The 24,311-nt window shown below is 40.8% G+C and overlaps 3 protein-coding genes across 5 annotated transcripts; 2 read left to right on the top strand and 1 right to left on the bottom strand.

The window, feature by feature from the left end:
- Positions 1–154: 154 nt before the first annotated feature.
- Positions 155–9,118, top strand: sytl1 (synaptotagmin-like 1). 2 transcript variants are annotated; one of them, XM_074687011.1, is made up of 15 exons: positions 155–311; positions 1,611–1,736; positions 2,499–2,650; positions 2,761–2,878; positions 2,957–3,014; positions 3,094–3,127; positions 3,207–3,244; positions 3,661–3,771; positions 3,973–4,139; positions 4,239–4,341; positions 4,521–4,682; positions 4,991–5,069; positions 5,180–5,279; positions 7,091–7,296; positions 8,882–9,118. In XM_074687011.1, the coding sequence occupies exons 2-15, from the start codon at positions 1,726–1,728 to the stop codon at positions 9,022–9,024; spliced, it is 1,482 nt and encodes a 493-aa protein (XP_074543112.1). In that variant the 5' UTR covers positions 155–311; positions 1,611–1,725; the 3' UTR covers positions 9,025–9,118. The 2 variants fall into 2 exon arrangements, with proteins under 2 accessions (XP_074543112.1, XP_074543111.1); XM_074687010.1 differs by having other exon boundaries at positions 1,611–1,741.
- On the bottom strand, positions 4,562–13,093 carry rbm48 (RNA binding motif protein 48). Of its 2 annotated transcripts, none has more exons than XM_074687012.1 (6): positions 12,959–13,093; positions 12,656–12,846; positions 12,425–12,570; positions 11,687–12,237; positions 11,471–11,605; positions 4,562–4,677 (listed from the first exon to the last, which is right to left on the bottom strand). In XM_074687012.1, exons 1-5 carry the CDS (start codon positions 13,085–13,087, stop codon positions 11,543–11,545), a joined length of 1,080 nt encoding a protein of 359 aa, XP_074543113.1. In that variant the 5' UTR covers positions 13,088–13,093; the 3' UTR covers positions 4,562–4,677; positions 11,471–11,542. The 2 variants fall into 2 exon arrangements, with proteins under 2 accessions (XP_074543113.1, XP_074543115.1); XM_074687014.1 differs by lacking the exon at positions 4,562–4,677 and adding an exon at positions 10,886–11,365.
- Positions 13,094–13,237: 144 nt separating this feature from the next.
- On the top strand, positions 13,238–24,035 carry pex1 (peroxisomal biogenesis factor 1). Its single transcript, XM_074687406.1, has 24 exons — positions 13,238–13,449; positions 13,996–14,142; positions 14,522–14,605; positions 14,793–14,907; positions 15,135–15,775; positions 15,890–16,009; positions 16,171–16,288; positions 16,391–16,497; positions 16,619–16,704; positions 16,807–16,939; positions 17,208–17,304; positions 17,391–17,561; positions 17,660–17,814; positions 17,926–18,112; positions 18,212–18,378; positions 19,021–19,155; positions 19,230–19,294; positions 19,427–19,569; positions 20,072–20,175; positions 20,325–20,489; positions 20,654–20,890; positions 21,408–21,602; positions 21,782–21,912; positions 22,471–24,035. The coding sequence occupies exons 1-24, from the start codon at positions 13,342–13,344 to the stop codon at positions 22,553–22,555; spliced, it is 3,696 nt and encodes a 1,231-aa protein (XP_074543507.1). The 5' UTR covers positions 13,238–13,341; the 3' UTR covers positions 22,556–24,035.
- The last annotated feature ends 276 nt before the right edge of the window (positions 24,036–24,311 follow it).

Here is a 24,311-nt window from a genome sequence, read left to right as displayed (position 1 = left end):
AGTCAAATCACACAGTCAAACAAACACACACACACACACACACACACACACACACACACACACACACACACACACACACACACACACACACACACACACACACACACACACACCACACTGTCTTCGACTGTTTGTTCCGCCTCGCGCTCGGCTCCCAGCTGACCCAGTGAGGACTAAAACTCTGGAGGGTGTGTTCACTGCGTTTACTGAGCACACAGAGCGACACACACGCCACACACACGCTACACTCACCGCACTGAGGACAACTTTGCACCAAACTTTTCGCAGATGGAACTTGCGGAAGCTGTCAAGTAAGGCAACAAAGTTTTGGCTGCTTGTGATTATATGGCTTACTTAGTCCCCGAAAGGGAACCGTGAGGGAAAACGTTTATCTTTGTTCCAGTGGAGAAAAAGTAGTGACAGGTGTGCTCTCTCTCGCGCTGTTCGTGATGAGAATAGTGTGTTTGCATTGGCCAGGTGTTTTAAAGGGAGCTTCATACGCGTAAGCGACACTTTGGTCTTAAAAAATATTCTTAATCACATTGGCAGACGTTATTTCTTGTGTGTTTTGAACATAACGGCTTCTGTTTTACTGCTTTTTGGCCGGTGAGAGGCTACATAACTGCTAACCTCAAGGATACTTTAACCAAGGCAACATGATGAATACTTATTTTATATTCTAGTATTAACTGGATACTAAATACCATCGTACTATGTTCAAGAGTCCAGTGACGGCTGAGGTACCGGTTGCACTATATCCATCCTGTTTGCGAATTTCAAATACTTTGACAGGGGGATCGATTAGCGCATGCGTGAATGACTTCAAGGTAAATAGCCTGGGGGAAGTGGACACAGACACGAACACACGATTAGAAAGACATGAAATGAAAAGAATTACAGTGTTATCTACCAGGTTGGTTAAATTACTTATTAAACTTTGTTTTTTCTACCTCGACTCCACAATTATAGTCTGTACACTCGTAGCCTGAAGCGATCTTAATGGACAGTACTCAACATTATCTATCTTAAGATGGTTAATGTTGAGTAATGTCAGTAATCTACAATGACTCCTACAAGTTGTAATGACAACTTGGTAGGAGTCATTGTAGGTCATTAGCAGCAGATTGTGTTGGTTGTATGCAGTGAGCCTTCCTAACCTTAACACTAACGTCCAGAAAAACTCAACTCAAGTGATGACAAACAGCAGGCTGTTACCTTGTGGTGACCTTACTAAGCTAGTGTCTTGTAAATCAATAATAATAATAATAATAATAATAACAATAATAATAATAATAATAATAATAATAAAATTAATGTTTACCTCCTCAGCTGTGGATTTTTCTGAGAATGAGACAGTAACATTTTCAGAGGTCACAGAGCAGAAAAGAGGGAAGCACTAAGCAGACCAAACTGTTCTCATTGTCCTCTTTGATATGCTCTCCTGTGAATGATTAAACAGATAAAAAACACATAGTGAGTCCCTGCAGAGGGATGAACACTGTTTACCTGTTAAGAAGTCCTCATTAATCATATCAAATAACAGGCTTATAGTGTAAATAGAGAGTAGTCAGTACAGTCTGTTTGTTTAACATTGTTTTTGTGCCTCTTAGTTAGAGATGGATGAGGAAATGGCAGACTCTTCCCTGGACCTGAGTCACCTGACAGACGAGGAGCAGTCCCGAATCCTAAAGGTTGTACAGCGAGACCTGGAGCTGCGTCGTCTTGATGAAGGACGAGTAAGGTCAGAGGTGACTGTTTATCCTATTTGGGTTAAAGCTTTGCCCTGATGGTGCTAAAATAGCATGGCTGAAGACTTGTGCAAAACTTTCCTATTGTAAATTCTGTAAGCTCAATTTTAACTAAAATAATATATTTACTGATACATGACTGTTGCCTGTCAAAGTCATCGCTGCAACACCTTGAAAGCAAAACAGTGGAGATATTTTTTATTAGATTTACACAGAAGCATTTTTTGGTGTGTGTACTTTATCTTCTCTCTTTTTTTTTTCTTTTCTTTTTTTCTTTCTTTTTTTTTATATGATGAACATAATGATACAAGGGCCTAAAATTGAAGAAATAAGGTTGTTATCTCCTAAAACTTTACAGATAGAGCAGATGTGGATGACATTAAGACTCTCTAAAGTCACACTTACTCATCAGTGAGCAGGCAGGACCAAGTATTATAGTCAACCTGCATTTTTTCTTGACTTTAAATAAAACAATTATTTAAAAGTTTTAACTGTATTTAGTAGATTTGTATTTAGATTCGACTCTACTGTAAGTATGTTGATCTAGAGAAGTAATGTGTAAGATGCTCTTTAGTGTCTATAGTTGAAGTCATGCTTTCTGTGGTTAGTAGAAATTACTCAGGTCATGCTCTGTTTTATCAAACAGGAACTGACAACAGTGAGTGTTAAATTTGAGTGTGGGCCTCACATCAGCTGACTTTGTGGTTGTGATTGTTTGCTGTGTAACTTGTACCTGTGTCGACGCTGCAGGATCCTCGAGCAGACAGTGACAGACCCTGCACGTCTGCGCTCCCTGACAGGGGTGTGGTTTAATGAGGAGCGCAGCAAACGCCACCACAACCAGACCCCAGTTTGCACCATCGTCCACGCCACCCTCCGTCACAGGAAGACCAAGAGCAGAGGTCAGGAATACGTTTATGCAGTAATATCACCACCAGCCCTGCGAGGCTGCTTAACACACTGTTATAGGGGTATCCCAGTGATGGCTCTATGGTTGTTGTCATGGCAACAGATGTGTCCTTGACTGAACTGTTCAATGGCGAGAAAGAGGGAACCTCGCACAACAACAACAACTCATCTCCTGAAGCTGACAAAAGATTGAGAGACAGAAAAGAAGAGCAGAGTGAAAGGTTAGCGCTGGAGTCAGGCACAGAGAAGTAACTTCACTCTGTAGCTGTTTGTTTCATATGTGTTCTATGTGTTTACAGCAGCCAAGAGAGTTTGAAAACATCTCCTATATCCAGAACAAAAAGTCCCACAACAAAGGTCTGTGTTTACTATTTTTTTCACCTTTTTCTCTATGCTTGAAAAAAAATCCTCTGAGCATTAACCTGTTTAATTCCAGGGTTTCCCATGCAGGAATGGCTCCTCGACCAAAGGTATGACAGACTCTCACGGGTGTTTTTGTGCTTGTGTGGCTCTGTTCTTCTTGCTACTAACCCTTTCCTCTCCTTGTAGAGTATCAAATAATGAACGGCCACTCAGAAGACCTTGAGGTGAATATAACACACACACACACACACACACACACACACACACACACTCACAAATTAAAACACTGAATTACTAACAGCTTCTGAAAATATTTGTGCTATTGATGCCTGACCTTGAACCTTTGAGCATAAGTTTCCCCACTCTTGACTCCTCACATTACCTGTTTCTCATCAGCTGTCATAAATAAATGTCACGTTATATGTATAGAAGGCTTTACGTTTAATTACACAGAAATATTTAAGATAACTCTTAAGTGATATTAATGAACAATTGTGACCAAATCTACCTAAAACTGACGCTGCATAATTCCCACACACACTCTCAATTTATCTACAAGTTGTCCCTTTGAATTTGATGCACTGATGTTGTATTGTGGGTTTTTGTGTGTGTGTGTGTGCGCATATGTGCGGGCATCCAGGAAGACTACGACTATCACAACGGAGACACTGAATCTCTGAGCAGCAGCCTGACTGAACCAGCTTCTCTCAAAAACAGCAGCTCCACCGGCAGCCTTCAATCAGGCTACACGGTATCCACACACACACACACACTTTTAGCCACACCTGCAAGCACAAATGCATATGTGCATGCACGTATATGCACTTTTCATTAATTGTCATCGAACGACGCAAGATGACTCAGCTTAGGACACTGACGTAGGAGCTGATCTCCGCTGTGTGTGTGCGCGTGTGTGTGTGTGTGTGTGTGTGTGTGTGTGTGTGTGTTATAGCTCAGCGGGAGCATGATGAGTCTCTTCAGCACAGGAGATTTCGGAGTGGTGGAGGTGAGGGGCCGTATCCAGTTCTCATTGGTGTACGACACCCAAAAGGAGGAGCTGCTGGTCAATGTGAATCGCTGTGAGGACATCGCGTCTGCACGCAAGAATCGCTCTGACCCGTGAGTCACAGTGCTGGTGTTCATACTGTTTGCAGCAAACTTAAGACCCCCCACGAAAAAGACAATTAAAAATGTCTGTGTGTCTTTGTTTTGCCACAGATATGTTAAATCCTATCTTCTGCCAGACAAGTCAAGTCAAAGTAAGAAGAAAACCTCAGTGAAGAAGAAGACTCTGAACCCAGTCTTTGACCAGACACTCCGAGTGAGGCACTTTTTCATTTGCATATTACATAAAGTTGCAGCTTTAATACAAATCTCCAGCTTAAAGGCACGAGTTACTAAATGTGAAGCAACATACCGCTGCAACCTTATCAGTCTCTGTCCTGATTTTGTATTTTTCATCCTTGGGTTTCCTCTTTGATACTCAACTTCATTTCACAGTATAAAGTGCGGAAAGGAGAGATTCGGAGCCGGACTTTGAACCTGTCTGTGTGGCACGCTGAGCCCCTGGGGAGGAATGTATTTCTCGGGGAGGTAGAGGTGGCTCTGGGTCTCTGGGACTGGACCTGCACTCAGCCACTGTGGCAAGACCTGCAGCCTCGGGTAGGGGAGAGTAGACATGATACAAAATTACATTGTGTTTGAACATTCACTCAGAAATATTTACCAAAGAACCACAGGGTGTGTGTGCACTGTTGTCTATATCTCTGTGTAGCAGCAGATTTAGCAGCTTTGTTGCAGACAGAAAGCAGGGAGGGGTGTCTCTGGTGTCTGAGAGTGCTGTGAAGGGAGAGGAAGACATGCTGTGAATTTCAACTAAGGTTTTATGTAACCATAATATCTTCTTCCCTCCCTCCCCTTTCCCATTCCCTCTGTCTGCCGTAATCTTATGCTCTCCTCTATGAACTCAGGTTCATTTGAATCCAGACACCATTAGTAGTCGTGGGACCATTGTTCTCTCTATTAAGTTCATCCCAGATGGATATGAAGGTAAGCACAATGCACACTGAGAGAAGACACGTGATGTCCCACAGTAATAACCAGTCTCATGCACTGTGTTTGTGTGTGTGTGTGTGTGTGTGTGTTTTGTGCGATTTAAGGTGGTGGTCTGCCACTGACAGGAGAGCTTCATATCTGGCTTCGAGAGGCTCAGAGTCTCCTGTCCAACAAAGGGGGCGCTGTAGACTCATTTGTTAGAAGGTGTGTCAATTTAGCAACACTTACTTGATTTTTTCATCAGTTACGTAACATGGTAACATATTTACTTAGGAAGAAAAGGAATAAGAAGTCATCACAATGCTACGGAGTCATAAGTGCTTTTGGTTGCGACATTAAAGTATCGCCATCATTAAATATTCTTCTACTCAAAAACACAATAGATGGTTTTACTTTTTGCTAATCTGATTACAAACTCTCATATTGAAAATCCTTTGTTATCTGTTTACATGTGGTATGATGGTTTACCACCTGATGTTTACAGATGCCAATCATACCAGGACTAGTGTGACATCTGAGCAGAGCAGCTCACAGTGTAGCTCCACAACGTGACATCTTAGCAGCATGGCACAGAATAGGAGATGGAGGTTGAGCTTCAGTGGTGTTGATTGGAGGCTTTCATCCTCATCTTGTTTTTTTATAAAACAGTGTGAAAATGGGGCATTGTTACGACTGGGGTCAATAAAGATGAAAAAGAAAGGCGCTAGCTAGCTAGCTAATGTCCTTTTTAAGCATTAGAAAAGAACTTTTGTTTCATCTTACAACCAGTTTTGCACCACAATGTTACCTCACAGTGTAATTGCGCGGTCTCATGACACATTACAAATAACCACCACTTTTTTGATTCAAATTCCAATTGGATAATGTAATTTTAATTCAGCTTTAACACTTTTCCCAATTATAATCTGGTTTGAAGTGGTTATGTCGACCCTTCTGCTGTATTTTTATGGATGGCTTTCCAAAACTGCTAGTGGTATTTGATGGACTGATGCATCAGACAGATGAATAAAGCATTGTCGTACAATTTATAAAACAGGGATGGATATCGACAACAACTCACTCCTGTTAAGAATCCATTGGAAATGGTTTGATCTATTGACATCATTAGCCTTTATGCAGGGCTTATGCTTCCCTTGTCATTTCTTTACACTACACTGGACCTTTCGTTGACTTCCACACACGCCTAAAATGATCAAAAGCAAATCTTAATCAAAAATAACGCAAAGTGGAATATTTGCAATGCTGTTATATCATGCAATTCCACCACTATGTTGAAACATTTACAGTTTCAGTTAGCAGATATTTTTTGTGCAATGTAACGTACAATACAGAGCAGTTGGGGTGGGATGTATGGCACCTTGATCAAGGGAATCTTGACAATGCTTGGGAAATTATGCAAACATCTCTCCAGCTATCAGCCCAATTTCCAATCTTGGTCCATGCTGGGACTTGAACCAGTAACCCTTTGGTTATAAAGCCCATTTCTTGTCACATGGCGTTAAATACCAAGAGTGTCATCTCTATTTACTTATAAACTCAGTAAAATTTTGATGACTCTGAAAACCTGTAAAACCTTCTTTTTGTACACATAAAAGTCACAGGAGAAACTGGTAAGGGAATTCAATAAAGAATGGGACCGATGAGCAAAATCGACAATTGTACCCAATAAGATCTTATAAATACCCACCCCTGTTTAAAAGAAATGTAAAATTAAATGTGAAGAAAACTGCTATCTACAACACATTTCAAACACCCAACCAACACAGGTCTCTGACAAGGACAATAGCAAACCATAGTTTACGACTTGGGGGGTTTGTCTGGGATGGTCTATTCAAATTTAAGGGTGTGTGCCTTAAGCCACTGCTCTAGACACAAACCATGCCATGACTTGTCACATTTGTAATTTTATCCTGATTCAATGGGGTAGAAATCTTGGTTTAATCTGTGTTTATTTAACAGTATCAATATTTACCAGAATCTAAACTTAATTGTCTTTTCATTATCCCCTCAATAAGCTACATACTACCAGACGCTAGCCGGCAAAGCGGACAGAAGACACGGATGATAAAGCGCTCCATCAGCCCCACCTACAACCACACCATGGTGTATGACGGCTTCCAAACCAGTGACCTGAGAGAGGCCTGTGCAGAGCTGACCGTATGGCATCGTGAAGGGTTAAAAACACATGCATTGGGCGGCATTCGACTAAGCTGTGGAACAGGTGAGTGTTTCTCCCTGCTGCTGATTATGTTCACATTAAGAGTACTATTCTCTTTCCTGTACTGGTTAGCTCTCATTAAGAGTACACATAAACAAAATTAGATTCCTGACATTCTACAGAGGATTGTTATGTCACAGATTTCTGACTTTTTGAGGCCTTGGTGGAAGATTAGGATTGCTTTGGAGCTTTCTAACATACCGTGGCACTCAGTAATACTACATAGAATGCAGCTCTATCTTTGGTTGTTGTGCATACTGAGGGTTTAAACTTCAGGATTTAAAAAGGGAATTAATTATGTGTTGCCACGCCACAATATAGATTCAAAACTTCCATGATCAGTTGTATAGGTTTTTTTTAACACCCATCTCAAAAGAATCTAGATAAAATGCTTTCTAATCCAAAATCAGACAATTTCCCCTAAATCTTTGTCTGTGCGTTAGTCAGTTTTCAGTCCCTCCCATCAACGAAAAATGTCTCAACTGATCATTTAATGGACCATCTTGTTTTTATAATGTAACACAGGATTGTGACAGATAAAGAGACAACACACCCATATTTACCTTGGTATAAAGTAGCAGCCAGTGTTTGTTCTGCCGTGTTGGCATGGATATGCAGAAGATCCAAAAAGTTTTAAAAAGTTTTGTTGTTCAACTCTGCAGGAATCACACCCCCTTCCCTGAGCTGAACTGTTTTTTAAAGATTAAATGAGTCCCCTGACGTTTTGTGGGCTTAGAAGAGAGCAGTTTATGTATCAGGGGATGTCACATTAAAGGGGAAGTTTGACTGGCTGGTTTGTTTTATGATCAACTTTGTAGATGGAGCCATAAAGGCAGTGTTATGTTTCCTCTACAGCGGTGTTTTGAAACTTTATGCTGACACTGTTTCAGTCCGGTACTTTACATTCTGTCCTGTTGGCACTTCAGGCATTTCAGATGGTCTTGTCATCAGAGCGAGGTCACATCAGGGTTACCAAAGAGTGTCTCAGTGTGGCTGTTCAATGCTAAATGTCTTTGTCTGAGCTGGTGGCAGGGCAGAGTGAGGCTTTACATGACACCAAGGTGGGAAACAGTTCATATTTCAGATCATTTATCTGAGTGGAGTTGTTTGTCTCTATATCGATGTTGTTGTTTTGCTTAAAGTTAGTATGATTGTGCTTGACAAGGGCGTGTGGCACTCAGGATCAAACCACTGGTGGAGCAGCAGCCTCTATTTCAGTATTTGTTTCCTGAGGGAAGATGCAATCCGCAAAGTAGTTGCAAGTGACAGCTTTGATGAAGTTGTGCTTGCCGTAAACAGATTGTTAACCAAGTTTTGACGTATAGACATTCATTAGACCTTTCAAATTATTATGTTTTTTACTTCTTCCATTGTGGAGTGGGGTTTTGGATTTCTCAAATCAGTTGTCAGACTGATGTCTTGACGGTAACATACTGTATACATATCTGTACGTGCATGTAGTAATCAGGTTTGTTTACAAGGCTCCAGCTTGAAAAGTAAATAGTCTGTTTAGGTCTGTCAAATCTTCTGTGGTAACATCTTAAACCTGACAAAAAAAACAAAAAACTTTTATGTGTTTGATTCTCAGGTCAAAGCTACGGTGAAGACGTCAGCTGGATGGACTCCACGGAGGAAGAGGTCGCAGTGTGGACCTCCATGATCACAAACCCCAACCACTGGATTGATGCTACATTACCAATCAGAACTAACCTTTCACACCGGGCTGAGTGACACACATGCATTAAATCATATATTCGTATGATGATTTGACTGAAGATTATGCTGTATGCATCCTCTCTATCACAATGATACACTGTTTTTTTTATATATAAAAATTGACTCACACAGGAGGCAGTAGTGTTGTAATATTGTGAATTAATAGTGTAGATTATGAAACTTAAGTTTCTAAACTAAATCTATATTTTAAATATTTTTCATGTACATCTTGGATCAGTCTGTGCCTAATTTGTCAAAATGTGCTCATTGTAAATCTGTTATAGTTTATTAATTAAACAGCAGACCTAAATTGATGATTTTTCTTGTGATCCTCTTTTCTCTTTTACATAGAGATAAATTTCTTTCAAGTTGTCCAACCCAGACCCTGATCTGAAACATCAAGCTCAAAATCCCCTATGAACACGAATGCTGTTCAGTTCTTCCTGAATCTGCAGGGTGTTGTTATGAAGGACTTGATGGTTTATTTTCTGCATGAGCTTGCTGCCACCTTGTGGTCTGAATTCATATTTCTTTGACATGTTTAGTTTGGCAAACTGCAGGGAGTGAATGTTGAAAAAACTAAGTGCGCAGAGGGTGCATAGGATCCTGCAAATCTTCATGACCCTTGTTTTATAAGGATAAATAGGACAGTTTCCTTGCAGGCCTCAGACTCTCATGCTGTCAAACATGATGGGCTGGCAGACAACCTTCTTGTTTGTTTGACCATTCCCATCAAAACTAGATTCTGAAAATTCATTAGGAAACATTTCAAGTTACACCATCAACTGGAAGAAGAGTGAATTTATGCCTCAAACAGATCAACTTAGTCAAACTTTCTTTCATAAACTGCCTTTTGAAATAGTAAAATAATATTCATTTTGGAACAAGAGGAGTATCGGAACTTTTCTAGATCTTTATATCAGTTGCCATTGCGTGCATCATTCCCTCAATTCAGCACCGACTTCCAAGGATAAATGCCCACAATTCTCACAATACTTGCTCCAGACTTCAGTCAGCTAGTGTCAAAATTTGAGAACTGCTATACAGTTTTGATGTCTTTATATCATACAAGGGAAGCTTGGGCCCAGGGATTTGAATGTAGGGATATCTGTAGAATTTGGGGAAGAAGTAATGTCATGAGTTTATTGTTGTTCTAACACTTAACTGGCTCCACCTTATGTACTTTGATTGACAGACTACGTCATTACGCTGAAAAACGACATTATGTAATAAAAAGTTAATTGTGGAAAAGGACATTAAAGTTGATTTTATTTTATCTTTGGGGGTTCCATAAAATTGATTTCAAAAAAATATTTACTGATTAGAGAAAAGTAAGTAGTTCGCTCCAACTGTCCGACTTTCAGAAATGTCTGCTCTGAACAGAAAAATGAGTCAAGCTCCCGTCATGACGATCTCAAAGCAAGTGGAGCACTGAGTACTCAATCTCAACACTTTTAGCACTAATCTCATGCTAAGCTAGCTTTAAGCTTTTTCCACTAGCTGTATTTGATACTTAAAAAACTTAAAAAATGTAAGGAAGATAGTAAAAGTGATATTTCATCAACCACCACTTAATGAGACAGCAGTTGAGTGCCTTATTGGAGGATTTAACGGTGTGCTTGGGGAGCCGGTTATACCTGACCATTCAGCAAACGGACTGGACAGAGGGAGGTTCAGGAGCATACTTCTCAAATGGTTTGCGACGACCGACGACCTGATCATGGATCGAGGTAAACTATTCAAAGCTGAGTGTTATTCAAAATAGCACATTTTCAAACCTTGTTAGCAGTATACAGATATGCTAAATGATACCAGAAGGCAAGTATTTTAACTTTCAAAATCTACAAGCAATCACTATGGATAGGCTACTGTGTTAATTTGCTTTTTATTACATATCCTCCAGTCTTCAGGACATTTGACAAGGACAACGATGGCTTGGTAAGTGTGAAAGAGTGGATTGAGGGACTATCTGTTTTCCTATGAGGGAGTTTGGATGAAAAAACAAAATGTAAGCTCTGACCTTTAACTCCCTCATGACCGAGTCACCATGGAGACATGTTTAAGAAGTTAACTTTTTCCTCTCTGCACAACACAGACTGCTTTTGTGTGTATGACTTAAATGGTGACAACTACATATTAAGACAAGAGATGGTTCAAACGCTGAAGTACTGCTTTAGCAGAGACCTCATGGAGAAGGACCCAGATGAAAGCGGAAAATGCCATCCAGACATTATGGTATTCAGTATAAAAGCCACCAACATGCTCTGAAATTGAAATTCAAATAAATATATTAACTGATATTTATTTTTTCTTCAGAGTACTGAGACATTCCAGAGGCAGGTTTTTGAAGAGCAACCTGAACAATGAAGAAACCATATCTTTATTATCTACAACACACTTTTTTGATAATGTTAACTGTTTCCATTATAATACAAGACTTGTACATTTTACTCAAAGTTACCTGGAAATTGTGGTTGTGGTCGTTGTTTAAAGAAGTAACTGAAATTAATGCTTTTTAAGATGACATGCTTAGTCAAATCCGACGTCTGGGTTTCACCTTTTTCTGCACTGGTTTGAGATCTGGAAGTGTTCCCACCTGCGAAAGTAAACCGAGTCGGTTTTAATGAAATAAACAAAGACATCAAAGATATACTGCCTTCATAAGATTAATGCTCACCTGCTTCATTGTGCTCCTGATCAGGCTTACAGTTGTGTTCAGTGACTCATCTTCCATGTCCATTTTGGGTGGCTCTGGTAGCTTTGGCCCAATAAGAGGCTCACTACTGGAATCTTCAGATCGTGAGTTCTCCACAATATCATTTATCTTGCGTTTCCTGTTCTCCAAATGTGTGGTCCTTGGGACAAATCTGGTTGTTGAGCTTTGATTTGATGTGAGTCTCTGTGTTGGGTCTCTGTCTGAAACGATTTGACTGGAATCTGCATTCTGTCTTGGCTGTTGATTGTTTTCAACAACTGCATTATGTAATGTCCCCATTTTGTCCTCTGTTGGTATATTCCTAAACTGATGTATATGTCCATAGTTATACTGCTCCCGAGGGGGTGGTGGCAGTAGAGGAAAGCCTGAAAAATGGCTTGTGTTTGAGGTTTCTCGGGTCTTGTCACTATCAGAGACTCGATCTTGCTTAGTGATGGTTGTCTCTGAAGTGGCAGATGAGTCCGATGACGTGGGTTGCTCCTGTACTTTCTCCTTTTGTTGTTTTTCTCTCACTTTACAATGAAAGAATCAAAATGTCATTAATAAAAAGAAGCCCATACATTTAATTGAAAGCATGAGTCTCAGCGAGAAAGTGCCATAAAAACTGTAAATCTAGTAGACTTATCATATGTGGAAAACAGGATATATCTGTTAAACATTACAGTTGATAGTAAGTTTACATTTGATTTCTATGTTTACCTTTATTCTGCACGGCCCTGATTATATATCTCCTCCTGTCGTGCAGCTTTAGCCTCGTATCTTCCACAGTCTCATACTCTGGGACATAGCACACATGCAGTACGCCACCGTAGAAACTCTTCTCATCCATGTGTCGTTTTGCCGCTCTGCAAAAGAAAAACAATGCCCACAACATCATTCGTTAAATCGACCTTCAATGCTTCTGTACTGTTGGTGAAAACAATCCCAAACCTGGCGCTGGTGAGTTTTTGGAACTTGACAAGATAGACTTCCGTGAATTCCTCTGAGGGGTACTCATCCAGGGGTCTATACTCCTCCACGGCTCCATACAGTGCACACAGCTGGATCAGCTCAGTCATCACTCCAATGGCTGGGACTCCTTGGACCATCAGGTAACGAGACTCCAAATTGATGGTATAAACCTATGATATATTAAATAAACATGAAATTTGTTTGGCTACGCTTGAGCAGTCGCACTGTCTCATTTTTACTTCAAATACGAACATTTTCTCGCAAATCTTGGCATATTCTCACCTTAACAGCCTTTGCATTCCTTCCTTCTCTATATTTTGGACGAGAAATACACACTTTCCTCTGTTCGTGGTGTTTGTAAACCTCTGGGACGCCCCAACAGTCTGAGCTGTGATGTACCGGGGCCGCCATCTTTCTCGCAATCAAAAGTTCCGGTCGGAAGCCTTTCAAAATAAGAGCTCACTGACTTTCTTTTTCACTGTACCTCAACTAAGCGCATCATTTTAATATCTTATTGTGAAAGTATTTCATCACTTCTCGTCATCCGTTGTTTTGGTCTCTTTCTGTTTCGCAGACTGGCGTGGGCAGTCTTCCACTAATATGGAGGGTAACTACGTTTTCTGTTAGCGGATACAGTCTGCAAAACAGTATTTTCCTGTGAGACTATGTTCAGTAAACATGGCATTCAACATGTCACTGTTGTTTTTAACAACACGAAGAACTGCTTTCTTCAACTACCACCGACGCTGGTTTCACATCTTTCCTTGAAAGAGGTGAGTTAGCTTAGCTAGATTTTTTAGTTTGAGTTAAGTAGAACTTAACTTAGTTATCATAACTTAGTGATCCCTCGATCCATTGCAGTGGACTACAAGGATTAGATATGCAAGGATAAACTGCTTGTGCCAGATGTGTGGTCATCAAAAGCAAAGCGAGATTTAGTCAAATCTGATTTCTTATCGGTGTTGAGAACACACCTTTTATCACCTTGAAATTAGAAATCATGGGCTCGTCAATATTGTACATGTCAATTGTATGTGTTAGTGAGACTGGTAAATATTCTGGTTCCTGTACCAGTTTTAAGCCATCCTTGTTTTCTGTTAAGTCAGTTGTGAGTTATATCGACCCTCCTCTGACCCCTTAACACAGGACCTCAGACTTTGGACAGAGGTAGTCAAAGCCAGGATGGCTGAGGAACACTGTAAAGTCATGAAATTGTGTTATGACAAGGAAAATCTTTTGACAGTCTTGGATTTTGAATAAATAGTTTGGCAATCTAGTGATTACTAACGCAACAGTTGTGATTTTGTGTCTGTACTCAGGACCAAGCTGTAGAGTTGTCTTGGGGCAATGGACTTCCTGTATTCCTCAGCTGGACTCAGAACAGGGCCTCCTCCAACCAAGACAGCCATAAAGTGGAGCTGTGTAGACAACTGGGAGAGAAGCTTGGTCTGAATGATGGAGATCAGGTATGCATGAACTTGAAACAAAATCTGCTCCACTTAAAAAAATCATGTAAACAAAATGTCATATTCAAACTGTATTTGATTTTACATGCTGTGATTCTGTGAAATACAGGGTCAGTGGGTAAATTGATGATGTCAATTGGTGATACCAATGTGACACATAAAGAAGTCTGATATTTTTCAATAAATGTAATATTGATTGATTTTATTTATTTATTTTTTAATTGGTTAAAATGGTAGAAACGTAATATAAAATACTATGAAACCAACATAAATGTAAACTAAACTTTTAAACAAACTTCTTACATGTTTTTTTGTACTTTACATGTCACTGTCCCACTTATAGTTTGTGTTGGCTGACTGCATGTGTGGTTTCCCTTAGGGGTTCCTGAGACCATGTCACCAGGTCTCATCAGTCCAACAAGTATTTGTCGAGCCCCTGTCATCTGATGACTGGGAGATCTTGGTAGGTGCTTGCCAATGTGACAAACAGTTATTTGTTACCTGGGGTGTGAAAAAGAATTTAATTATGTAAAAGTTGTGAGAGTTTAAAGCAAAATGTTCTGCCTTTGTCATAATATACCCCTATGAAAGAAAAAAAAAACAAGTACACCAATAAGAAAATCAAATGCCTCTTCTCACTCAATTCCCAGGAGCTCCACAGTGACGCACTGGAGCAAAATCTGTTGGACCAGATTCGAGTAGTTTTCCAAGATGCTGTGTTTCCTGTGTGGGTGAACAGCCACACTGCCATCTACATCCGAATAGGTCAGAATGAACATTAACTCACGTAATGTGCTGGGCAGACTATTGAATTTGATTTTCCCAAACTGAAAAATCCAAGCAAAGGTAAACATAGCTGTGTGGTGTGTGATCTTATAGATACATTTATGAATATTTGATTTTGTTTTTTTGTGTCATTGTGTTTTGATACCAAGAAATGTTGTGTTAGTGGTTGCAACAATAACACCTACATTTATTTCTATCCTGTCCAGGATCACTTTCTCCATCTGTCCCCTATGGTCGCCTGGAGCAGTTCACAGAACTTAATGTTTCTCCCAAGAGCCGAGGTGGAACAGACAACTTCAGTGGTTCTCCAGTAGAGGCTCAAGAGAATCAGCACTTTCAGCACTTTCAGCAGCAAAATATGGATTCAGTACCCTCTGTCTCCCTGTGGGCTGGCTTAAAGAGGAGCCTATTTGACATCGTAAGAGGAAGTAATCTGGTGGAAGAGCTTCCACCTGTACCAGAAGTCCCTGTCCTGTTCACAGACTCTGTCTACCGGGTGTGCTGTTCACCCCCTGACTCTCTTTGCACTATAAATCAGGTAGCAACAGGTGTCATACATATATTTCCTTGGAGCCATTGCTCGCATGCTGGGCTGGCGGGAGGACAGTGTCCTGTTACTTATGGCCTTATTTCCAAAGTTCCCTCACCAAAAGAATCAAGGGACAGCGTCAAGCAAGCCACAGAGAAGAAGAAAAATGTAGTAATGACTGAAGCTTCTACAGATGGAGAAGAGAGTGAGAAAGAAGAGGGAACCATGGTTGTCAGGGTGGTTTGTCATGGTGTGGAGAAGCTAACAGGCAAAGAAATGAATCCCACCAAGGGAGACATCCACTCTGGAAGAGTCTGGGTGAGTTGGCTCTCAGTTGGAGGAATAGTTACTTTATTTGCCCCCTGCATCATATGATTAATTTCACTTTCTGTTTGTAGACCACTTCCTATTAAAATTTTGAATGGTTTTTAGATCCCACAGCGTTTGGCAAAGAGGTTGAACATCATTCCACATTCAACAGTGAGAATAAAGCCGGTCAAATCAACCATCAAAGTAGCCTCCCTCATCCGCCTGCAGCCTCTCAACCCCCTGGTGAGTGATGCAACAGCACTGTCGGATTACAATGTAGTGTTAAAAGATTTTTTTGTTGGTTACTCAAATATTAGCCTCCGAAAGGTTTTAGTTTCAAAGCTGATTACGTTTTAAGCTGCCTTCTTTTCTTATGCCTACTTGATCTTTGACTTTTTATCCAGTCTGAGGATGATGAGGAAATCCAGGCAGCTTTCTTTGGATGGCTGAACACTCAGAGTCATGAGCCTTTAGCCTGTCTGACTGCACGGTCTGGCATCATCCTCCTTCATGGAAACGATGGTGATTTTTTTGCTCTGTTATATGATTTTAATGAGGTCAAATGAGGTTATTTAAAGCTGCAAACAAAAAGAAAAACCCTCATTTTTTTCTTCGTATCTACAGCAAAGCTAGAGTTTGCGTCCACTGTGCTGAAACCAGAACCAGAGAGTGAGCCTCTAGACCAGCTGTTTTTACTAACACCTGCTGTTCTCCAAAAGCAAAATATACAGGTATTTGTTTGCATGTTATGTCAGGAAATAGCTAAATGCATTTTTGTTACGCATAAAGAAGCATCCCTCAGAGTTTTATGATTCGAAAAGGCTCAAACTTTTCACTTTGTGTGACCTGTAGATAGACCGACAGCAAGAGACCGAGCCAGCTGTGAGGACTACCGTGGAGGAACTCAAACCAGAGCTTCCCTGCCTCAGCAGTCTTAGGTAAGTGTGTCATTTTTTGGTCAGCTTGTGTGTGTGTTTTAGAAATAAGATCTCTGTCAGTTTGTTTCATATTCTATATCTTTATTCGTCTTCTCTTCCCAGTGGGATCGATGAGCTCAGCAGAACTGGATTTGAATTCATCTCCCATAGCCTTCTGGGTTCTCCGCTAGCAAGGGAGCTTGGTTCTGCTGGCAGAGGACTCAAAGGAGGGGCTCTGCTTATAACTGGTGCTATGGTAGCTATTTGATTTTTTTCTATTTATTTCATTTTATATTATTATTTAATTTTATCACTCAAAGTACCACTATTACTGAACTCTACAGAGTCCAACTTCAAGTATTTTCTGTCCTGGATTGAAATACTTGGGACTGTAACTTATGCTGGTGGGGGATGTAGCCACTGTCGTGCAGCAATAAGAATTCAAGACTATTGGATATGGTCTTCATAATTATTGATTAATGTTATTTTCTGTTTAAGTTCTACTGTTTTATGCATCGTCACAGGGGAGTGGAAAGAGCACCCTGTCCAGGGCGCTCTGTGGTAAAGCCAGAGCAGATCTGGATGCACACGTGGAGGTGGTGGACTGCAAAAAGCTTCAAAGTATAAACATCCTCCTTAAACATACTCTGTATCAAAGAAAAGTCGCTGGATGTGTTTCTCACTGATTTCATGATTTGTCTCCTCAGGAAAAAGAGCAGAAACAGTGAGACAGATGCTGCAGGAGGCTTTTGAACAGGCAGAGTGGAGGCAACCTTCAGTTGTTCTCCTCGATGACCTGGATCACATAACCAGGGCACCGTCTTCACCAGAACATGAGCACGGCCCTGAAGCGCTGTTGCAGCTGCACATAGCTCAGAGTAAACCTTGGATTATTCATCTATTATATTTGTTTTTACACCTATCATCATAGGACTGTGGATAATCACAGGCCTGCTTTGTTTGTCTGTGGCTGCAGGTTTGAAAGACGTGGTGGATGAAGCGGTGAGTCACTCCAGCCTGGTGTGTCTGATCATCACCAGTCAGAGTGAGCACTCCCTCCATCCCTCCCTGACAGAGGTGCAGGGGTCTCACTTCATCCAAAGCTTCACCCACATCCAGCCACTCAACCAGGTTTGCACTCACACACACACACACACACACTCGTTGGCAGACAGACACAAAGACACTTAATGTCAAAAGTGAAAACAGGCCGCCAAACAATGTGTTTATTTTTGTTTTTAGGCACAAAGGGAAGAAATCCTGGGTCACCTCATCAGCAGGAAAAACAGCTCACCTGAGGAGACTTTACCCACTAAAGACTTGGCTGCTGTTGCCAAGGAAACGGAGGGATACACACCTCAAGACCTGGTCCTACTGTTTAAGAGGGCTGTCCATGAGAGCACTGTGCGAAGAGGACACGGGGACCAAAGTAACACTCTTAATACAACTACTTAGTGTTTCTTTTGATTTGGTCTCAAGGATTCTGTCAGTCTGTCGTGCCTCATCCTCGTCTTTTTTTGTCTCTTAGGTTCATGTCTTTTAAAGCGGGACTTTGAACAGGCTCTGAAGAGATTTACTCCCCCCTCCCTGTGGGGTGCAGATCTCCATACCCCAAGTGGAGTGGGATTGGAAAGGGTCGGGGGGCTGAAGGAGGTGCGAAAGCAGCTAATGGATACCATCCTGCTGCCTGCGAAGGTCAGTGTCAGTCTCAAAGAGCACTGTATTGTGTTTCTGTTTAGCTGATGGCACCATTTATTTATTACAAATAAATGAAGGGATGATGGCAGTGCATTCATGAAAATGACTTTCCTGAAACACAAATTTAAGGCTGAGAAGTTAAGCAGGAACTATCAAGAGTTAAAATAAACAGTTACTGAGTGGATCGTTTTGTTACTCTGATTTATTTAGTTAAAATATATTCCATTAGGTACCTCACTCGTACTTTCAAAGACAAATAACAAACTCAAATTTCAAAGCCTCCAAATGTTTAACTTTTAGCTATATCACTAAAAATGTTTGAAGAACATGGTCGCTATTATTTTTGTATGCAAGCAGCATTTTCTGATGAAATCTCAGCCTTCTGCTTTTTAAACAGGATCCTCTGAAATCAAATTAATTATTTTCATTCATTTCTTGTTAAACAAGAAGCAGGTTAAATTACGTATGACAAAAGACTCCATATAAAATTTATTTAAAAAATGATGGGTCATATTTCGATCCTTTATATTTGCCCATTTTACATTAAATCATGCAGGAACTAGAGATCTTCTCTCAACATTATATGGACTAAAAGGGTGAACTGTTTGAGTCTGATTCTGGGTTTTTAATGTTTTGCAGTACCCTCTCCTGTTCTCTAATCTTCCAATCCGTCATCGCTCTGGAATACTGCTGTATGGAGCCCCTGGTACAGGGAAAACCCTGCTGGCCAGAGCTGTAGCTAAAGACAGTGGCATGAACTTCATCAGCATCAAGGTAATTTGGGCCACGACTGCTGTATGTGTGTGTGTGTGTGTCTTTACTGACACAGGATCTTAATGTTTTTCCAGGGACCTGAACTTTTGAGTAAATACATCGGGGCCAGTGAGCAGGGAGTCCGTGATGTCTTCCAGAGGTTAGCGAACATTTAACAGTCTGTCACTTCCTTTTTACTCATGAAGTTCCTAAAACTAGAATTTAACAACATTAAGGCTCTTTAATACCAACATAAAGAGACAGAAACACATTATTCCCTCTTTTGCTTCAGGGCACAAGCTGCTAAGCCGTGCATTTTGTTCTTTGATGAGTTTGACTCCCTGGCTCCAAGAAGAGGACACGACAGCACGGGTGTGACTGACCGAGTGGTCAACCAGCTCCTCACACAGCTGGACGGGGTGGAGGGGCTGCAAGGTGAGTCATATTTAGTGAGTCTGCACAGTAAGACAGTAAGAGTGACAATAAGGGTGTCTTATTTTATTGACGGCGGCAATGTTTTTGTAGAAAATACATAAAATTACCTTCTTATTTGGGAGTCATCTGATGATCATGGAGTTACTAAGCATCTTTAATGCCATCTTAAGAAAATATATCTGTAAAACTGATTGAGCTGAGTGAGCTACAGAATACTTGAGTGGCAGATTTTTTTTTTACTTTCGGAGAAAATCAGAATTTCCTTCTGCTGCAGTCTTTGCTGAAAATATGATCATGAATTCCTTGCTCAAAGCGCAGATGTCCTAGCGGTCTAGGTCGTGCTCGGGGTTCAAATCCAGCCTGTGGTCTCTCTCCTGCATGTCACTCCCCACTCTTGCCCTGTTTCCTACTCTGTCCACTGCCATTATCTATCTGATCAAAGGCATAAAAAGCCCCAAAAAGTAACTTTAAAAAATCAATTCCTTCATGTTAACTTTTGCAGGTGTATACGTGTTAGCTGCAACCAGCCGCCCAGATCTAATTGATCCAGCCCTTCTGAGACCTGGACGACTGGACAAGTCCCTCTACTGCCCTCCTCCTGACCAGGTCAGGACACTAAAGTTATTTTAATTCACATAATTATGTCCGCAAAAATCCTAGAAAGAAACAAAACTAAGTTTATCAGTGATTCATCACAGATATGCAGCGTTAAACAATCTGTTAACAAACTGTTTCCTCCTGTGACACACCTCCAGGAAGCACGTGTGGAGATCCTGAAGGCTCTGAGTGGTGGTGTGATTTTTGCAGCTGATGTAAACCTGGAGCAGATGGCAGAGAAGACTGAGCAGTTCACCGGAGCTGACCTGAAGGCTTTGCTCTACAATGCTCAGCTTGAAGCCTTCCACAACAGCTCATTGCACGTATGTCTGCTGCTCTACAGAAAAAAAGCACTGAAAACATTTGATTTTTGCTTTGAGACAGGGTTTCTTTGTGCTAATGCAACAGTGCAGTGTGGGAAAATGAGTTGTTGTTTTTTTTGGCTCCTTTTCTGGTGATAAGTCTTATCTGACCTAACCTGTTTCAGGAGCCGACCTCTTGCTCAGAAAGCGAACTGAGCCTGTCCTCCATGGACTTTCCCAACAACAGCTGTAGCTCAGATGACTCAGTTGTAGAAGGGGAACCAGTAGGGGTTCTGGATCAGTCCATGTGTCCTCCGGAGTCCAGTCCGTTTCAAACAGAAGGGGAACAAGGCAACATTTGGAGACTCTACTTTGAAAGTCCCGATGAATCAGAGTCAAGAAATTCCCCAGTTTCTGGGCTGGTGAGTAGTACTGGCATCAGACCAGTGTGTTGTATAACTCTATTTACAAGACGGTTTAATCACAGTCATCAACAATCAAAGCCTCAGTGACATCAACCCACGATGATCTGATTCCTTATCTTCTCCTAGAGCTGCAGCACACCAGCTCCTGCTCATAAAATATGTTTTTTTCACACTACATTAACTGTTAAATATTAGTCAAGAGCACTCAAGTAAACAATGATAAAATAGTTAATTATTTAAGCACTTTTACTGGTCACATTTTCTTCTAATGTTCCCTGAGCTTGTGTAGATAAAAATTAACAGGAAATAAGCTTGTCTGTTTAAAAACTTGATGTAAATTTCTCAAAGTCCTGGCAAACATTAAAAAATATCTTCCCTGGTTTCATAAAACACAGTAACACAATGTGCTTATATTAACACAGTCCTCTGTGAATACTGTCTCCTCGCAGCGGCACATTTCAGAGCTCTTTTTGCTCTTCCTCTCATATCCTTTCCTCTCTGTTTCCCTTTTCAGAACTCTCATTGCGTCTGTAGACCAAACTCCTCGACCCATGACTCCACTAGACCAGGTGTTCGTGACCCTGGTGGCTCTGCTCCACCCACTTTTATGCCCTCCATCCAGAGCGGATTTAAAGAGCTTGGTGCTGAGCAGATAGAGCGCTTGCAAGAAGACGTAAAAAACATCAAAAACAACTACAAAAGGGCAAATGTGAGTGAAAACTATGAACAGCAAAGAGAGAGCCATAGCATTATTCCAGTGTTAACTGTATTACGTTCACGTTTGTTTTTGTTATCAATGCAGAACCAGCTCATTATGAGCCCAAACTCTACATTGGTTTTTGCTCAGATAAGCTCCTATGTGCTTCAGAACTCTTGTTGTGTCTGTAGGATGAGTTTGTCCGGGACAACACTGCCTCCATCCAGCCTGGCCTGCTGCTGTGTCAGGCTCATGTGAACTCTGCCCTGGCTGTGACCAGCCCGTCCCTCAGCAAAGCCGACTGGAAGAGATACACAGAGCTGTAAGTGGGAGGGGCTAAATGCACTGATCATCATCACGTCAGCAGAAATCACAAGACTTGCGTAAACTCTTTCACTTTACAAGCAGTGGAGACAGCGTTTTCCAGTTTGACGTCTGTAATCATCTTTGGGGGCACATTTCATCCATGGTTCAATTAGAAACAGCATTTTTGAAGCTTTAAATGAGCTTTTCTGGGCTACAGGAGGAAATGAGAACATTTGACGAATAGGTGATTCAGAGCTGTTGCCAAGAAACAGCAATAGAGAGATATGAATCCTTGTAATCATTCTCACAGCATTCAGACTTTTTTTTTTAAATAAAAAAAATGAATTTGCTATGAATTTTGTGAATGACTAAAAAGCCGCAGCTAATCACAAACTGCACTGTCAGCTGCTGACTCACCTTTCATGAGTCAAATGAAGGATTAAATACTGGAAATAATGAAGATCATCCCATGTTTTAGATCAGTCTATTGAATTCAACTTAAAGATGTTGAATATTTTTTGAACATAGAAAGTATAGTTCATTATTAACAAACTGTTCCCTCTCCTTTCTTTAGGTATGAAACCTTTGGAGGAACTAAAGGTGGAAAATATCTTCACTCTGTCCCATTTAAACCTGGACAACATGTGACGCTGGCTTAGTAAAACAGCTTAGTTTAACAGAACGGATTTGTTATTTTCAAGATTATTAACAGCTTTGTTTCCATAGTGCAGTCATTAATCAACATTACTGAGTAAAGCAGTTTACAGCATTGAAAGTACACTGAATTCACAAGGTAGAATAAGTCTTTATCGTCCTTTAAAGTGGAATTTTATCTTGTGCTCCCCACCCTCCAATCACACTCACACAATCAGTACAACAAACAAGCAGAACAACAAAGATAGGGCGAGACTGTGAGCTAGTTCAGGCAGACAACTCGAGCTGCACTGCTATGCACATATCACATGTCTCACACATCAAAACCATCTTCCTATCACATACTCTCAATTGGGCGGTCTATTTAAACCAGAAATCTCCCATCTCTCTCTGCCTGTCAATGCCTCTGCTCTGCGTTTGTAACGCTGCATGTTCTTTTGCCCCCACCACCACCCCAGCAACCACCTGCAGGCTCCAGGAGGGATTGTGTTCAGTTTGTTTAGCTCATCACTCCTCAATGTTGTCATATAATCCTATCTGTGAGGAGTGATGAGGCTGGAGCCTGGACGCCAAACATAAAATATATTTTCTACTAAATAAACAAGTCAAACACGAGTTGTCTGACTGAACTGCACATTTATGGCACTTCATATCAGATATTGGAGCTCATTCGTCATATTTTAAAGTACATGATTTTATCCCACTCTGGATGAGAGGATGGGAACCATCTGCTTTGATGCTCTGAACTGTCGTCCTTGTCCCTGTAGTTCAAGCAACCATACCAGGCAGGAAAATGGACTCAGTATTAGATTTGTACACTAGTTTTAAAACTGTTCGTCTGACGCCAAGGCCTCTCAGTTTTCAAAGGTGTAACAGCACAACAAGGACCATCTTCTGCATATTTAAAGAGAGCAAAATGTTTGTCGCTGATCTAGAATACATCAGCAAATAGAGAAAATAACATAGGGGGAAGAACACAGCATTTGGGGCAGCCAGTTCTTACTGTGGGAGCATCAGACAGGTACCTGAACTCTCCGTGGACAGCAGGACAGAAACGCTCTAATCCAGATAATTATCTCTGTGTTATGATTAAAATCCAGCAGCCTTTCAGGAGAATATGTGTCTTCATTGAATAAGAGGCCGAACTAAGGTTTACAAATGAGGCCCTGGGGTACACTTTAGGGTTCATGAGATGCTTTGTGATAAATGTGTTGACTTTTGTTAAGCATCATCTGATCCTCATGTGCTCCTATAAGCAAACTGGAGTGGGTCAATGATGATGGTGGCTACAAAGGGGACGAAGAACCTGCTCCATAGTTTTACACAGCAGAGATTTGTGCTGTAGGATGGAAAAGTTTGTTTGGATATTTGATTTGACAGCTCTAATTTGGATCTAAATGTGCTTAAAATGTAATTATTGTACATTTGTATAATGTGAATAACCAATGTAATTTGTATGATTTATAAATAAAAAGAAAAGAAAAAAACCCCAAAACACTCCCTGCAGTTTTTTTTTGTCAATGTAGCTTTATTCTTTGTGAAGCATTATTTTGATTTGCTTCTGGCTTCTGGTTTGCTACTCATACTCATACTTATTAAGTCTGCAGCTCATTTAAAGTTTGTAAAAGCTGTGGAATTACACAAGATCACTAATTACAAATGTGACTGATTCAGTTGAAGTTAAGTCTACCTGCCCTCAGATGTTACAGCACAGCTCTGAGAGAAAGGGTCCAACCAGGCAAATCTGAAATTTGTTTATGA

Source organism: Halichoeres trimaculatus, unplaced genomic scaffold (genome assembly GCF_033239565.1).
Source record: "Halichoeres trimaculatus isolate MK-OKI-2021-1 unplaced genomic scaffold, fHalTri1.1 fHalTri1_scaffold_14, whole genome shotgun sequence".
NCBI classification, from domain to species: Eukaryota; Metazoa; Chordata; class Actinopteri; order Labriformes; family Labridae; genus Halichoeres; species Halichoeres trimaculatus.
Note: the sequence above shows the minus strand (reverse complement) of the source record. Positions and strands in the feature narration are given on the sequence as shown.